Source organism: Montipora foliosa, chromosome 8 (genome assembly GCF_036669935.1).
Source record: "Montipora foliosa isolate CH-2021 chromosome 8, ASM3666993v2, whole genome shotgun sequence".
In the NCBI taxonomy this organism is placed as follows: domain Eukaryota; kingdom Metazoa; phylum Cnidaria; class Anthozoa; order Scleractinia; family Acroporidae; genus Montipora; species Montipora foliosa.
In genome coordinates, this window is record NC_090876.1 from 49,444,396 (window position 1) to 49,461,895 (window position 17,500).

At 42.8% G+C, this 17,500-nt stretch overlaps 2 protein-coding genes across 4 annotated transcripts in view; both read left to right on the forward strand.

The window, feature by feature from the left end:
* The window catches only part of LOC138012683 (uncharacterized), a 17,606-nt gene extending 10,585 nt beyond the window's left edge, over positions 1-7,021 (forward strand). For 2 of the 3 annotated variants that reach the window (XM_068859529.1, XM_068859527.1), the window contains exons 6-12: positions 1,131-1,282; positions 2,949-3,063; positions 4,166-4,232; positions 4,362-4,499; positions 5,249-5,326; positions 5,742-5,812; positions 6,294-6,626. In XM_068859529.1, coding sequence (XP_068715630.1) covers positions 1,131-1,282; positions 2,949-3,063; positions 4,166-4,232; positions 4,362-4,499; positions 5,249-5,326; positions 5,742-5,812; positions 6,294-6,479 — 807 coding nt within the window. In that variant the 3' untranslated portion in view covers positions 6,480-6,626. Of the gene's footprint in view, positions 1-1,130; positions 1,283-2,948; positions 3,064-4,165; positions 4,233-4,361; positions 4,500-5,248; positions 5,327-5,741; positions 5,813-6,293 lie in introns of all 3 variants that reach the window. The other variant, XM_068859526.1, reaches the window with a different exon arrangement.
* A 913-nt stretch (positions 7,022-7,934) lies between these two features.
* LOC137968895 (serine-rich adhesin for platelets-like) overlaps positions 7,935-17,500 on the forward strand; it is an 11,301-nt gene continuing 1,735 nt past the window's right edge. The window contains exons 1-2 of the mRNA XM_068815363.1: positions 7,935-8,566; positions 10,232-17,500. The exon at positions 10,232-17,500 is cut by the window's right edge and continues 1,735 nt beyond it. Coding sequence (XP_068671464.1) covers positions 8,530-8,566; positions 10,232-17,500 — 7,306 coding nt within the window. The 5' untranslated portion in view covers positions 7,935-8,529. The remainder of the gene's footprint in view (positions 8,567-10,231) is intronic.

A 17,500-nucleotide genomic window follows, 5' to 3' on the forward strand; every position in this document is an offset into this window, starting at 1 on the left:
AAACGTAAACTAACCAATGATTTCCATTACGAGCGATGTCCAGTTAGATGCAGAACTTTCTTTATTTTCCTGTTTTTTTTTCCAGTGCAACGCGCCTTACCGTGGCCACCTAACAAACTTCACATTTGACAATCACACGTAAATACGCCAACTCAACAACCCATGCAACGTTGTTCAACTTACAGTGGTGCGAACTTTGCAAGGAGGCGTGACTGTTTGTGTCAGAAAGGAGAAACCCAGGACAACACTAATTGGAACGAGACAGCAGTGTGTTTTTCGGCCAGTCAAGCCAAACGTAAATTGACTTACGTTTTTAAACAAATTTAACTCATACGACGTACCTCGTCAAGGTCAAGCCTTGTTTCAAGTTTGGACAATGTATCTTGAGTTACAGCAAAGATATTCGCAAACCTTTTTTTGGTTGCATCTAATTAGCATAACTTAACATAAATTAAATCCTGAAGTACCCAGAAACGTGAAGACGGGGTCGGAAAATTTAAACCCCATCGGATTTTTATTATTCGACCCACAATTAGTGCAAAACAGCGAAAAGAAGTCCTACGGGAGCGATTTTTCGGACATACCGGACCGCACTATTACTCTAATCCTGGATTAAGTTAATCGGCTTTTGAACAACCGGGCCCAGGAGCCCGTGACTAGAAGGTAAACAACAGCCTTATATTCCTGTCACAGCGTTTTCACAGACTGATTTAATTTTTAGATGAACTTCCCATAAATCAGACTCCCGCAGGAACCTAATGACCAATCACAAGAGACTAACTTGACATTAAAGAATCACTGAACCCTTTTTTGCGGATAAGATAGCCTTAAAATAGATCGGTCTGTAAAAATGCCCACGGAGCTGTACACTCTTACTCATGGGCTCCTGTGCAACTGACCTAATTGCATTAAATTGCAAGTAAGGGACAGTGGATTCAGAGAAGTGGGGCCCTTAATCTTCTCCCTCCCTTACTCTCAAGAATAAATTCAGTACCATTTTAGGGAAACGACTCAAGGCAATTGCAGAAAAAGCATTCGCAAATTGTTCACCTCCTGTCCACCTCTGGTACTTCCTTTCAATCCCCTCCGGTGGAAAAAATGTTTTCTGCCATCCCTGGTTTGTTCATCAGGGTCCAAATCACGCAGTCTGCACTGCGTGCGCAGCTGGTGCGCATGCTATTGGGGATGCCTTTCGGATGATCCGCTACGGTGATGCCGATGTGATGGTCGCTGGTGGAGTTGAAGCGTGCATATCGCCGCTTGCTATGGCGGGGTTTTGCAAGTATGTGAAATAATAAAAGTAACGTTTGTATTCATCTTTGTGGGGGTTCGTTGGGTACTCTTAGGGGGAGAAGAAAGTGTGAAATGTGGAGAAAAATAAGTACAATCAGAGGGTGACTAACAGTGGAAAATGGACACAATGAAAAGTGGAAATACGAAATACGGTCATCAGAGTGGAAGGATCAGGACGTTTGCACGTCCCTGATCGTTTAGGTTGAATCTGCAACTTTTTCTTTCCGGCTACGCCTTCCGTCCACACGTATCCGGCGAATTCGCTCGCGAATCCGAAACGTTTTAAATACGTTCTCCAGGGTGGATATTTTTGAATCCGATATGAATCCGGAACCGTGTGGACGCCAAATCCGGATATTTTTTTCATCCGGATTACGTAACAAGATCGAGCCCAGATCCTTACCGTGAATCAGTTGTCAAGATGGCTGCCGAGGGCTTCATGGCGCATGCTCTGTTACCCTTGTTTCCTTGAGGAGTCCTGAGCACTAGAGTGAATCCGGATACGTCTCGGATTCGTGTGGACGGGCCAATTCGATTTGAATACGCTACGTGTGGATGGAAATATTTTTGAATCCGGGAAGAAAAGTTGCGGATTCAAAAATATCCGGATACTTGTGGACGGGACCTTAGTGATTATCGATTGTTATCGATTATCAATGTCATCGATAATCGATAAGAATCGATCAATTATTTTACAATGACTGCAAAAATTCTCGCGCGCTCGTTGGCTAATTTTTATTGTCAATAAGCGGACAGACACATAAATTTATAATTTACGCGATAATGACGCGATATTGCTCGCGTCAGCTTGAAGTTTCTCGCATTTTTGTCTCGCTTTCTTCTCGTGTTTCGACTTAATTTTGACCCCTCTGCCTTTTTGTTATGGTAAAAAACAAATTGATTTCAGTTTTTCATGCTTCTCTCCTGTTATTGACAATGAATTTCGCCATAACATTGTCAAAGTAGTCTGCGGATCCACTCGGCTATCGCCTCGTGGATCCACAGCTACTTTGACAATGTTATGACGCAATTCATGATCAATAACAGGACAGACGCATGAAAAACTGACATCAATTTATTAAAATGACATATATTTGAAGGTTGAACTAATCAATAAGACTTTTTCTGTGACTCTTGAGTTTCAGGCTAACGCGATCATCAGACAGACTTTAATGAAGAGTATCGCTTACTTTTTATTGATTAGTTCAACCTTCAAATATACTACGCTCTGCGAAACGCATCGAGCACTCTACCACAAGGATAGACTATACTCAAGATTTATCAATGAAATAACATCGATTTTCATCGATTACCAATAGGAACGCCAATCGATGACATTCGATGAAGTTCGCGGCTACTTTTGTGTGATTATCGATTGGTCATCGGTTGACCGATGCCAATCGATGCCAATTAATTAACGTAATCGATTGCCATCGATTGATCGATTGATTGTCCGATCATCGATTTTCATCGATTGTTCAGGCCCTGATCAATGTGAAGGGAAAAATGAAGGAGGCAGCGACAAAGGAAGATTCGAATATCAATCTTGTGCTTAAACACAAGGAATGAATTTTATGTGAGCACTTGTACCAATGACCAATGAAAAGCAATACGAAGATAATGTTGCTGTGTGTGCTTGTTATTCTTGAGAACAGAATGCGTGCGCTGACCACAAAATTCAATGACCATCCCCAAGAAGCATCACGACCCTTTGACAGTCAGAGATCAGGATTTGTCATGGGTGAAGGGGCTGGAATTCTGGTTTTAGAGGTACGAACTTGTTTTCGAGTAGACATGAAATTTATTTGGGAGTAGCGTAAATTAACGTTGACAAAAACTTGTAAGGAGATGGATAGCAATTTCTTATGTTAATTAAAATCAGTTCAGAAATAGGAGTGGGTGACGTGTTACGTAAATTACTTAAACGGAGCTATGCGCATGGCAAAATGTCACTCGGTAAAGTTGCATAAATTTTGCCAGCAGAATCTCGAGAAGAATGAGAGATATTTAAGGGGGCTTTTTCTAGCTCAATTTGAAGGGAATCAACAGCACTGATGCCGTGCAGTAAAAAAAAAGAAGAGAACTTAATACATACATGTGCAATGTAATGGAGTGGTATTGTGATTTGCCTGTGCATCCTAGTGGCATATGGGGCTAGGCCCAAGCTTCCATCCAGAGTTTAGAAAATACTTACAGTCAAAACGGCCGAAAAATCTTTGGAGGATGACGCAGAACTTGAGCAGAACTTCGAGGGGAAGGAGCGATTTTTACAAGCACTGCCGGAAGGCAGAATAAGCCATTTTACGAACAGAAATTGGCCAACTTTGTCACCTTGTGTCAAGAGCGGAAAAATGAATCGCCCATGCTATATAAGCGCGGGAAACCGTTCAACCGGCAATCGTTGATAACCACGGGAAAATATTTGTCCGGTGCAAAGTACGGGAAGTTGTCCAATAGGTGGCGAGCGCGGGAAAGTGTTTATCCAGTGCCAAGAGAAGGACTTAGTCCAGTTGTTTATAAGCACCGGGAAATATTCATCCAGGGCCAAGAGAGGGAAAAGAGGGACATAGTGCGCGGGAAAATGTTCGTCCGGTGCTAATTGCTGTTGGCAAACGCGGGAAAGCGCTTAACCAGTGCCAAACGCAGGACAATTGCTATTTAATTATTTCATAATGCAGGAAGAAAAACAAACAACTGTTGCTTAGGCAGGCGTTCAGGTCAAAAAACATCTAAAGCGGGAAACACTGTTAGTGATTTTCTTACGCGGAAAGAAAGTTTACTGAGGCAGCGTCTGCATTATGCCAAATGAGTCATCTTTGTGCACATCAAGTGAGTTTTCACTTCACACTTTGGTTTGAATGTTTTTCTACAGGAATACGAACATGCGGTTAGTCGTGGTGCCAAGATTTACGCTGAAATTATTGGATACGGACTTTCAGGTATCAGTTGTATTCGTAAAGTCTTTATTAAGTTTTTGAGTGTTTCGGTACGATGCCTTGCGCCATCTTCTTAGAGCTGTGAAAAGGAGCCTTTGATTATCATACGGCTTCCTCTTTTTGTTGTTACAGGTGACGCTTTTCATATCACTGCCCCGTCGGAGGGAGGGTATGGAGCATATTTAGCTATGAAAAATGCTCTTAGGGATGCGAGACTCGTACCACAGGACATCCATTACATTAACGCGCACGCCACATCTACGCCCATTGGTAAGATTGAACATTTGAGAAATCGTCGCCGCTTCAAATCCCATCTGGGGCTCACATTTTTCCGAGTTTCCATTTGATACATAAAATCTTTCATGTAGTATTTCTTACATTGCTCGCTTCGGGGGTCGGTTGGTTACATCCTTGATATGCCTTAGTGTGACTGGGTGATGCAGTTATCGAGGTGTTATCGCCGATATGCCGTAATGTGACGATGCGATGCAGTCATCAGGCATACGTGCAGGGATGGCGCAGTGGTGATAGTATTCCCAGACTCGGCGTCATAAATGTACGTGAGTTGAATTTCTTGGTTCCCTACCCTGCACCGAGAAGTTTTTCTTCCGGTTCTCCGGTTTTCCCTTCTCCTCAAAAACCAACATTTGATTTGATTTGATTTGATTTGATTTGTTGATTCCAGTTGACAGTGTCCCCAATTAGTGCTCCAGCGCGAGAAGACTAGACACTTGAATAAAGTTCCTTTCCTCTTACGTGGTAATCTGAAATTTGACCGTGTGGCTGCTTGATGCAGTTCTAGTCAATACCCACATTTCACCCTTACTCGCCAGAGTCTCCAGTCGCGCAGTGGTTAGAACATCCGACTAGATCACGGAGGGTGGTTCAAATCCCTTCTAACTGTGCATCACATAGCATACTCTCGTTCATTGTCTAACCCTTACTTATAAAGACAGTTAATGAAATAGAACCTAAAAAAAATGGAAATTTCTTTTCTTTGTTACGTTTATGATTAACAGGAGATGCTGGCGAAAACAATGCGATAAAAACATTGCTTGGGAGCCACGCCAAAAACGTTCAGGTATCATCTACAAAAGGTAAAAATTATCTCGCAAGGAAGCGATCCATGAGATAGCGAGTTGATCATTTCTCTAACACGATTTATACTTTGAGATGAAATGACGTTCTCGAAAATAATGGCTTCTTTATTTTAGACCAGAGTATTCCAAATCAAAATAACTTGAAACATGGAGCAAATCAAATGCTAACAAAAATTCATTGCCTTGGCGTTGGCCAAATGGTTCTTTGTCATTATCATGAAACGCACTTTTTACGGTGTTGCGTTTTTAGAATACTCAGGAGAAATAAGTCCCGAAACCGCTCCGTTATATAGGTCCTGTTTAGACGCTGTGCCTTACATAAGCCGAATCGAATTCACTGTTTTAAGTCATCTTCACAGCTTTTGAACTGAACCAAAGAGAACACGTTGAATTACAATGTATTTGTTTTCAGGAGCTACCGGTCATTTGCTTGGTGCCGCAGGTGCAGTGGAAGCCATATTTTCCGTCCTAAGCGTCGCGGAGGTACGTTCCGTAACTCCACTTTGGTACCTTCCAGGTTTGCTTTTGGTACAATATTTGTGATGATCGCTTGGTTTAAATGTTTTGGGTGAAAACAAAGTTTATACAGTCCCGAAATCAAAAGAACTTTGCAGACCTGTTAGTTCGGCTATTAGTACATCGGACCACCTTTCGGTGGTTGAAATTCGGCCTGATCAGACACTTAAGGGTTTAACTTAGGAGAAAGTGTAAACCACGTGTTCAAGTGGTTATCCTTGGTAGCCATTTTAGTTAAAGACGGTAAGCTTTAGGTGCGGTCTCAAAATACTGGACCATGAAGAACCTACTCACCGTTTTCAGTGAGTAACCGGCCCTAGCTTTTGATTTTTGTACATCGTTGTGAAACGCATTTAAGAAGACTCGTTTTTGCAAACGCGCTGTTAAGCGGTGTCTGATAATCATGATCGTCAATGGTAAAGATGATGGTCGTGGTCCTTTCTTACAGGGTTTAGTTCCTCCCACATTGAACTTGCATGGCGTGGATTCAGAAGAAGAGTTTGACTTGAATTACGTGCCACTACGATCCCAGCAACTTAATGCACCAGAGCCGAGAACGGCGCTAACAAACTCGTTTGGTTTCGGCGGTACCAATGCATCTTTGTGCTTCAGACAGTTCACCAATACCAAGTAAATACCCCATCCGGGGAACCAGTGCTGCTGGCTTCGGAGGATCTCCGAAGGAAACGCGAAGGGTCTCCGTTTCCCGTTATCCAATCAGGAAAAGTATTATATTGGCTCTGATATGCTTTCCTTATTCTATTCGGTTCTGAGGGGCTGCTCATCGAGAGCACTATCTTCGGAATTCCCTTTTTTAACAAGATCCATTTCTCAAGGTGTATTAAGTAATTTAGTGCCATTTAGGGCAAGCTACCTTCTTCAGAAGGAATCGAGAAAGGAGTACAGATGGCCGCCTAGAAATTTTAGGCGGAGAATTGCACTCGCTAGACCCGGCCGCAAACGAAAACTGCAATCGTGTTTACATGTTTGGTGAGAGGACCTGCTTCAGTTACGCAGTCCGGATATTGACTTGTGGTGAGCTAGAAATGAGACTAGGAAGGGTGAAGAGGCCACAAAACTTGACGTCTGGGGGTCCCTCTTTGACATTGTTATAAACCAGTAGTCTTTGGAGATTTATGTATGTAAGTTTGAAATAAAATGACAGCGTATGATATTCATGGAGACCCTTTTTCTTCGCGAAAAAAACTGCGAAAGTAACCAAGTGTTGCAATTGAACACTTGTGACAGACTTAGAGCCGTCCCTTTCCCTTCATCACGCGCGCAACGACTGCTTCCTTCGAGAAGCACGCGCTAAGGCTGCCTTACGCGAGGAAACAAATATCCCAATCTAACCTTGGTGTCGGCAGCCAAGTTGGCTGCAGCTACACTTTGGCTTTGCGAAATCCGACGAGGCATGAAAGGATTCTGTTTTTTTATGGTTGTGTCCATAGCTGTCCTTTCAGCTGTGTAAACTCCAATTTTGTCTGTCCTTGCGTTATTTTATTTTGTCAGTACGTGTCAACTCTGTTGTGTGAATTGACGGTTTGCGTAAAGATATTGAAAAAACAATATTTGCAATTAGTGTGGGGAACCAACTTTGCCTATTGCAATATTTTAATAATAAAAGGATTTATTGCTCTGTAAGGACAGGCGGCAAGCTTGTTTCGGAAAAAAAATCCCGACTTCTTCTTGTAACTAATCATTGGGACGCTTTTGCTTATATTCTTGGGGACGAAAACCAAGGAGTTTTGGATTGTGTTTTTGATAGGCTATCACGCTAAAAATGCTATTTTTCATGTTCAGACCGGTTAGAAGTAAGAGCTGATAAACTTAAAATTGCCTTTCCTGGTTAAACTGGCCGGTGAAAAAAGGAAAGTTTTCTTGTGTCCTTTATAATACTTAACTGACTTAATTATATGCAACCCAACCAAGCACTTTCGAAACTAATCCGCCAAAATGTGTCTATCATTAAACAAGCGCTTTTCACCTGTCACCTGAAAGTGTTTGTGAAAATGATGTCTTGACAGTTCTATGGATTTGTTTGGTTTGCTTGCTTGCTTGCCGTGTCGATCCAAGTTTGCGGTTAATTTTTCCCTGTAAATTTTTTTAAAGCGAGAAGGGCTTTTAGCTTTTTTTCTCAACTTGAAAAGGCCGCATGAATGGGAGTTTGCGCCCCACACAAAATGTCCGCTCGCATAGGTTACACCTTTGTTCGTTTCAGTTAATGAAATGTTGCTTGCCAAGACGTCAAAACGATAGACAGCACAGACGACTCAACTGAGTGCTTGTGTTTGTTTGAATTGGTGTTATCGTACTTTGCGAAACTTCGTATCCTATGTTTTTTTTGCCCGAATGGTTCAAACAGGACTCATCTGAGACGACAGTTTTTCGGAACAACGCATTAAGTGCGACAATTAGTATCCAGAGAGAAATCCAGAAGCAAGAGCAATCGGCAGCTTGGGCGCCGCACTGTTAGTAGCAATAGTTGCGCTCTTTGCCTGGGTCAACCTGCAAATAGATATCACAAATGTGATGTAAACGACCAGTTAGGATTTTGAGTGGAACAACCTTTGGGTCCCTTCGCGACCGTTTACAGCGTCCTACATTTTTGCAAGTTGTTGAAAATCTTAACTTATCGAGCAACCGGGAGGTCTGATCGTTTTAGTGAAGTCTCAAAAGCCAAGATGAGGGCCTCCAGGATGCAGAAATGTACAAAACGAGGTAAGAAAACCAACGTTTCGTTTCATCAACGCGATACGACGTAGTCTACAGTTTCTTAATGATACCAGCATTTGGTTAAAAATTGTGTTTTGTCTCCCTCCCACCTGTTAAAATCACCGCGTATTAATTATGCCAAACACGTCGAAAGTAAAAAAATCTTTCGGATGAAACGGCACTACAAAATTTTGAGCCGGTTGTTAAGTTGTACCACGAAAGTTAAGAGCTGTTATTCACAATATGGCCACTTTTATTGCTTTTTCGGTGGACTAACCATAGGCATTCGTTATGTCATTGTGTTTGCTTGCTTTTGTACGAACACCGTCATCTACTGTGCCTATGTTCCCCACGAAGAAGCCGTGACTTCTTAATGTTTGTTTGAATTTGCATTGTGTTCATGCCAACCCTTAGAGTTTGAAATCCTCACATCTTGTAGGGGAGTCTAAAAGTCAAGCGTTCATACACATATAAGCTGTTGGCAAAATGGGAGACTGACTTGAAAAGTAAATTTGTATAAGGGAGCCGATATATAAAGCGTTTATACTACTTCACAAAGTAAATTGTGCGAAGGATCTTTCGGCCACCTCTCCTCTTGAGCGCGACTTAAAGTAGCCTTCCTTACAACACAATCCTATCTCTTAACTTTATTTTACTTCCAGGAATATCTTTAAATTAATCGTAAGTCTGACTAGGGCGTTTTTTCTTAAGACTTAACTGAAACCGCCAAATCGTTTTGTTTATTAATACTAACGTGTTGTTTATTTAAATTTTAGATTTTAGTTATATTTGCAACTTCGCATGTTATGCTTTTGAATCATTGTTGGCGTAATTTTACACCATAAAGTGATGCTGCGCCATCTTCTGGATTTTTCTATGCTTTATCCAGGTCCATAAAATTCGCTTGAACTTCCCTAAACGATGAAACTGTTTATTCCAAATTTTAAGCTTCCTGTTAGAAAATTTGGAAGCCTTATGACCGCTATTTGAGGGTAATTTCCTAACGTTTCATGCCTATCAACGCGGTTTCGCGGGAGGTGAGGATGAGGCCGCGGTCATTTACCTGCTTTCAAACAGGTGTAGCAACACAGCTCCGTTCACAGAGCATTGTTCAGGTATCACAGAGGTCATCAGTTCGAGTCTGATTTAATAGCATATCTTGAGACTTGAGACGCAGGAGGCGGCGTGGCCGCATGGTTTGGGCGCTTGACTTAGAATTCGGAGTTCTCGGCCTCCAGACCCAATCTGACCACTAGCTGAAGTTTTTCCTGGTAATATCTGGCTCACCCTCTAGGCTGCGCTTGTAAAAGGACAACTGGGGTCAATTAAATAAAACTTTTACACGTGTAATTTACAAGTGTAGCTATTGTTCTCAGACTCTAAAACAATGGCTACAATTGTAAATTACACGTGTAAAAGTTTTATTAAATTGACCCCAGGTTTGCCTCAGGCCAGTTGGGATTTTTAAAAGTTGTCCTGTTCTGTTGTTTCGTTAACCATGAAAAGCCCCCGTAGGGAGTGGTCAATTAAGTAATTATTTATTAACTTCTTTAACCACAAAAGGCGCCTATACAATGCGCGTTCCAGTTCTTTACCAAAAAAAAAGGATCAACTGGAAAAAGAAAGTGCAAACATCAGGAAAGCCGATACAATTTTTACTTTACTTTTTAGAGCTCTGGCCGGTTTTCCAATGTTCCTTGCTTTGCTTTTTATGGAAGGGAATACTCATCCTTGGCTTCCCAAGCACGGTTCGTGGAACCTCAGACTTGCAGCTAGGATCCACCACTGGCTTTCAGATGCTCAAAACAACGTTGGAAGAAACAGCAGTCTTAGATGCAAATTCAGGCGTAACGAAATCTTCAATCACTGTTCCTCACGAAAACGGTTCCAAATCAGAATCACGTATAAGACCTACTGAACACTCTTCCCGTTCATCAACAGACTTCCCCACAAAAAGACGCGTGGTGAGAAGTACTTCCTCATCTGCGCTCGTTAGCGTCGGGCTATCCACTGTTGAGAGTACAACCTTATCACCTGAAGTGTCATCGGTAAACCTGTCATCTCCTGGAGTATCCTTAACATCAATAATTGGTACAAGTAGCTATCTGTTAATCAGAAAATCAGTTGTGGCTGGGAGATCGCCTCTTGCAGTACATCAAACCAGAGCCAAAGTATCTTCAGCCTCTCTTGTGTTGGTGCAATCGTCTTCCATAGTGTCCCATGGAGCCGTTTCCAGCAGTTTTTCAAGAAGGACTCCTTCGTTGTTGATAGTAAGCTCGAATGTGTCAGTAATTGCAAGCCCATCAGTTTTGTTGTCAGTCTCGTCTGTGCTATACTCATCTAAAGCAGTGAAGGCAACATCTGAGAGTCTAAGCCACTCAGGGAAAAGTGGTTTCATATATGTGTCGGAAAGCTCGAGATTGGCAATAGTCGAAAGGACTTCTGTCTTACCTTCAGCGCCATCTTCACTAGTTACATCCTCAGAAGTCATATCCACATTAACTGTTTCAAGTAGCCCAGTGGAAAGTGGCCCGACATCCGTGGCAGTGACATCCAGAAAAACAATAATCGATAGCACATCCGTTTCGTATTCTCTGTCTTCTGTAGTAGTATCGCGTTTAAGTATTGTTTCAACGAGTTTGGTCGATAGTATTTCATCATCTTTGACAATAAGGCCGTCTCTCCCAGTATTTGAGACTACATCGAAGTCGTCTTCAGTGCCCTTTTCTAGAACGGTGTCAAAAATAGTTGTTTTAAGCAGCCTGGCAGGAAGTACTTTGTCATCGTTTGCAGGAAGGCCTAGTGTGTCACTAGATCCAAGTCAATCAGTATTGCAGTCAAAATCCTCGGTGCTGGAATCATCGTCAGCTTTGGTGTCCGGATCATTTTCTTTGAGAAGCTCCCTAACTAGCGATTACTCGGCTGTGTCAGGAATGTCAAGTGTAGAAACAGATCAGACATTTTCTGTGTTGGAAAGAGATTCATCTTTGTTAGCTGCATCTTCAGTCTCCATACGGAAATCAAGTGTTTCGAGAAGCGTGGTGAGAAGTACTTCGTCATCTGCTTCCGTTAGCGTTGGATTATCCACGGTTAACAGTACATCCCTATCACCTGCAGTGTCATCGGTAAACCTGTCATCTCCTGGAGTATCCTTAACATCAATAATTGGTACAAGTAGCTATCTGTTAATCAGGGAATCAGTTGTGGCTGGGAGATCGCGTCTTGCAGTACATCAAACCAGAGCCAAAGTATCTTCAGCCTCTCTTGTGTTGGTGCAATCGTCTTCCATAGTGTCCCATGGAGCCGTTTCCAGCAGTTTTTCAAGAAGGACTCCTTCGTTGTTGATAGTAAGCTCGAATGTGTCAGTAATGGCAAGCCCATCAGTTTTGTTGTCAGTCTCGTCTGTGCTATACTCATCTAAAGCAGTGAAGGCAACATCTGAGAGTCTAAGCCGCTCAGTGACAAGTAGTTTAATATATGTGTCGGAAAGCTCGAGATTGGCAATAGTCGAAAGGTCTTCTGTCTTACCTTCAGCGCCATCTTTTCTAGTTACATCCTCAGAAGTCATATCCACATTAACTGTTTCAAGTAGCCCAGTAGAAAGTAGCCCGACATCCGTGGCAGTGACATCCAGAAGGGGAATAATCGATAGCACATCCGTTTCGTATTCTCTGTCTTCTGTAGTAGTATCGCGTTTAAGTATTGTTTCAACGAGTTTGGTCGATAGTATTTCATCATCTTTGACAATAAGGCCGTCTCTCCCAGTATTTGAGACTACATCGAAGTCGTCTTCAGTGTCCTTTTCTAGAACGGTGTCAAAAATAGTTGTTTTAAGCAGCCTGGCAGGAAGTACTTTGTCATCGTTTGCAGGAAGGCCTAGTGTGTCACTAGATCCAAGTCAATCAGTATTGCAGTCAAAATCCTCGGTGCTGGAATCATCGTCAGCTTTGGTGTCCGGATCATTTTCTTTGAGAAGCTCCCTAACTAGCGATTACTCGGCTGTGTCAGGAATGTCAAGTGTAGAAACAGATCAGACATTTTCTGTGTTGGAAAGAGATTCATCTTTGTTAGCTGCATCTTCAGTCTCCATACGGAAATCAAGTGTTTCGAGAAGCGTGGTGAGAAGTACTTCGTCATCTGCTTCCGTTAGCGTTGGATTATCCACGGTTAACAGTACATCCCTATCACCTGCAGTGTCATCGGTAAACCTGTCATCTCCTGGAGTATCCTTAACATCAATAATTGGTACAAGTAGCTATCTGTTAATCAGGGAATCAGTTGTGGCTGGGAGATCGCGTCTTGCAGTACATCAAACCAGAGCCAAAGTATCTTCAGCCTCTCTTGTGTTGGTGCAATCGTCTTCCATAGTGTCCCATGGAGCCGTTTCCAGCAGTTTTTCAAGAAGGACTCCTTCGTTGTTGATAGTAAGCTCGAATGTGTCAGTAATGGCAAGCCCATCAGTTTTGTTGTCAGTCTCGTCTGTGCTATACTCATCTAAAGCAGTGAAGGCAACATCTGAGAGTCTAAGCCGCTCAGTGACAAGTAGTTTAATATATGTGTCGGAAAGCTCGAGATTGGCAATAGTCGAAAGGTCTTCTGTCTTACCTTCAGCGCCATCTTTTCTAGTTACATCCTCACAAGTCATATCCACATTAACTGTTTCAAGTAGCCCAGTAGAAAGTAGCCCAACATCCGTGGCAGTGACATCCAGAAGGGGAATAATCGATTTTACATCCATTTCGCCTTCTCTGTCCTCTGTGGTAGAGTCATCTCCTGTGGTAGTATCGAGTTTCAGTATTGTTTCAAGGAGCTTGGTCAACAGTAGTTCATCATCTTTGACAGCAAGGCCATCTCTCCCGGTATTTGAGACTACATCGAAGTTGTCTTCGGTGTCCTCTTCTGGAACGGTGTCACAAATAGTTGTTTCAAGGAGCCTGGCAGGAAGTACTTTGTCATCGTTTGCAGGAAGGCCTAGTGTGTCACTAGATCCAAGTCAATCAGTATTGCAGTCAAAATCCTCGGTGCTGGAATCATCGTCAGCTTTGGTGTCCGGATCATTTTCTTTCAGAAGCTCTCTAACTAGCGATTACTCGGCTGTGTCAGGAATGTCAAGTGTAGAAACACATCAAACAACTTCTGTGTTGGAAAGAGATTCATCTTTATTAGCTGCATCTTCAGTCTCCATACGGAAATCAAGTGTTTCGAGAAGCGTGGTGAGAAGTACTTTGTCATCTGCTTCCGTTAGCGTTGGACTATCCACGGTTAAGAGTACAGCCCTATCACTTGCAGTGTCATCGGTGAACCTGTCATCTCCTGGGGTATTGTTAACATCGGTAATTGGTACAAGTAGCTATGTTTTGAGCAGGGAATCGGCTGTGGCTGTGAGCTCGTCTCTTGCAGTAGATGAAACCACAGCTGAAGTATCTTCAGCATCTCTTGTGTTGGTGCAATCGTCTTCCGTAATGTCCCATGGAGCCGTTTCCAGCAGTTTTTCAAGAAGGACTCCTTCGGTGTTGAAAGTAAGCTCGAATGTGTCAGTAATTGAAAGCCCATCAGTTTTGTTGTCAGTGTCGTCTGTGCTATACTCATCTAAAGCGGTGAAGGCAACGTCTGAGAGTGTAGGCCGCTCAGTGAGAAATAGTTTAATATATGTGACGGAAAGCTCGAGATTGGCAACAGTCGAAAGGACTTCTGTCTTACCTTCAGCGCCATCTTCGCTAGTTACATCCTCACAAGTCATATCCACATTAACTGTTTCAAGTAGCCCAGTAGAAAGTGGCCCGACATCCGTAGCAGTGATATCCAGAAAAACAATAATCGATAGCACATCCGTTTCGTATTCTCTGTCTTCTGTGGTAGTATCGAGTTTAAGTACTGTTTCAACGAATTTGGTCGATAGTTTTTCATCATCCTTGTCAGCAAGGCCATCTCTCCCTGTATTTGAGACTACATCGAAGTTGTCTTCGGTATCCTCTTCTGGAACGGTGTCACAAATAGTTGTTTCAAGCAGCCTGGCAGGAAGTACTTTGTCATCGTTTGCAGGAAGGCCTAGTGTGTCACTAGATCAAGGTCAATCAGTATTGCAGTCAAAAACCTCGGTGCTGGAATCATCGTCAGCTTTGGTGTCCGGATCATTTTCTTTGAGAAGCTCCCGAACTAGCGATTACTCGGCTGTGTCAGGAATGTCAAGTGTAGAAACAGATCAGACATTTTCTGTGTTGGAAAGAGATTCATCTTTGTTATCTGCATCTTCAGTCTCCATACGGAAATCAAGTGTTTCGAGAAGCGTGGTGAGAAGTACTTTGTCATCTGTTTCCGTGAGCATTGGATTACCCACGGTTAAGAGTACAGCCTTATCACCTGCAGTGTCATCGGTAAACCTGTCATCTCCTGGAGTATTGTTAACATCGATAATTGGTACAAGTAGCTATGTTTTAAGCAGGGAATCGGCTGTGGCTGTGAGCTCGTCTCTTGCGGTAGATGAAATAACAGCTGAAGTATCTTCTGCATCTCTTGTGTTGGTGAAATCAACTTCCGTAGTGTCCCATGGAGCCGTTTCCAGCAGTTTTTCAAGAAGGACTCCTTCGGTGTTGATAGTAAGCTCGAATGTGTCAGTAATGGCAAGCCCATCAGTTTTGTTGTCAGTGTCGTCTGTGTTACACTCATCTAAAGCAGTGAAGGCAACATCTGAGAGTGTAAGCCGCTCAGTGAGAAGTAATTTAATATATGTGTCGGAAAGCTCGAGATTGGCAATAGTCAAAAGGACTTCTGTCTTACCTTTAGCGCCATCTTCGCTAGTTACATCCTCACAAGTCATATCCACATTAACTGTTTCAAGTAGCCTAGTGCAAAGTGGCCCGACATCCGTGGCAGTGACATCCAGAAAAACAATAATCGATAGCACATCCATTTCGTCTTCTCTGTCTTCTGTGGTAGTATCGAGTTTAAGTATTGTTTCAAGGAGTTTGGTCAATAGTAGTTCCTCATCTTTGACAGTAAGGCCGTCTCTCCCAGTATTTGACACTACGTCGAAGTTGTCTTCAGTGTCCTCTTCTGGAACGGTGTCACAAATAGTTGTTTCAAGCAGCCTGGCAGGAAGTACTTTGTCATCGTTTGCAGGAAGGCGTAGTGTGTCACTAGATCCAAGTCAATCAGTATTGCAGTCAAAATCCTCGGTGCTGGAATCATCGTCAGCTTTGGTGTCCGGATCATTTTCTTTCAGAAGCTCTCTAATTAGCGATTACTCGGCTGTGTCAGGAATGTCAAGTGTAGAAACAGATCAGACATTTTCTGTGTTGGAAAGAGATTCATCTTTGTTAGCTGCATCTTCAGTCTCCATACACAAATCAAGTGTTTCGAGAAGCGTGGTGAAAAGTACTTTGTTATCTGCTTCCGTTAGCATTGGATTACCAACGGTTAAGAGTACAGCCTTATCACCTGAAGTGTCATCGGTGAACCTGTCATCTCCTGGAGTATTGCTAACATCGATAATTGGTACAAGTAGCTATGTTTTGAGCAGGGAATCGGCTGTGGCTGTGAGCTCGTCTCTTGCGGTATATGAAACCACAGCTGAAGTATCTTTAGCATCTCTTGTGTTGGTGCAAACGTCTTCCGTAGTGTCCCATGGAGCCGTTTCCAGCAGTTTTTCAAGAAGGACTCCTTCGGCGTTAATTATACGCTCGAATGTGTCAGTAATGGCAAGCCCATCAGTTTTGTTGTCAGTGTCTATGGTGCTATACTCATCTAAAGCAGTGAAGGCAACATCTGAGAGTCTAAGCCGCTCAGTGACAAATAGTTTAATATATGTGTCGGAAAGCTCGAGATTGGCAATAGTCGAAAGGACTTCTGTCTTACCTTCAGTGCCGTCTTCGTTAGTTACATCCTCACAAGTCATATCCGCATTAACTGTTTCAAGTAGCCCAGTGCAAAGTGGCCCGACATCCGTGGCAGTGACATCCAGAAAAACAATAATCGATAGCACATCCGTTTCGTATTCTCTGTCTTCTGTGGTAGTATCGAGTTTAAGTATTGTTTCAACGAGTTTGGTCGATAGTATTTCATCATCTTTGTCAGCAAGGCCATCTCTCCCGGTATTTGAGACTACATCGAAGTTGTCTTCAGTATCCTCTTCTGGAACGGTGTCACAAATAGTTGTTTCAAGGAGCCTGGCAGGAAGTACTTTGTCATCGTTTGCAGGAAGGCCTAGTGTGTCACTAGATCCAAGTCAATCAGTATTGCAGTCAAAATCCTCGGTGCTGGAATCATCGTCAGCTTTGGTGTCCGGATCATTTTCTTTGAGAAGCTCCCTAACTAGCGATTACTCGGCTGTGTCAGGAATGTCAAGTGTAGAAACAGATCAGACATTTTCTGTGTTGGAAAGAGATTCATCTTTGTTAGCTGCATCTTCAGTCTCCATACGCAAATCAAGTGTTTCGAGAAGCGTGGTGAGAAGTACTTTGTCATCTGCTTCCGTTAGCATTGGATTACCCACGGTTAAGAGTACAGCCTTATCACCTGCATTGTCATCGGTGAACCTGTCATCTCCTGGAGTATTGTTAACATCGATAATTGGTACAAGTAGCTATGTTTTGAGCAGGGAATCGACTGTGGCTGTGAGCTCGTCTCTTGCGGTAGATAAAACCACAGCTGAAGTATCTTTAGCATCTCTTGTGTTGGAGAAATCAACTTCCGTAAGGTCCCATGGAGCCGTTTCCAGCAGTTTTTCAAGAAGGACTCCTTCGGCGTTGATAGTAAGCTGGAATGTGTCAGTATTGGGAAGCCCATCAGTTTTGTTGTCAGTGTCGTCTGTGCTATACTTATCGAAAGCAGTGAAGGCAACATCTGAGAGTCTAAGCCGCTCAGTGAGAAGTAGTTTAATATATGTGTGGGAAAGCTCAAGATTGGCAATAGTCGAAAGGACTTCTGTCTTACCTTCAGCGC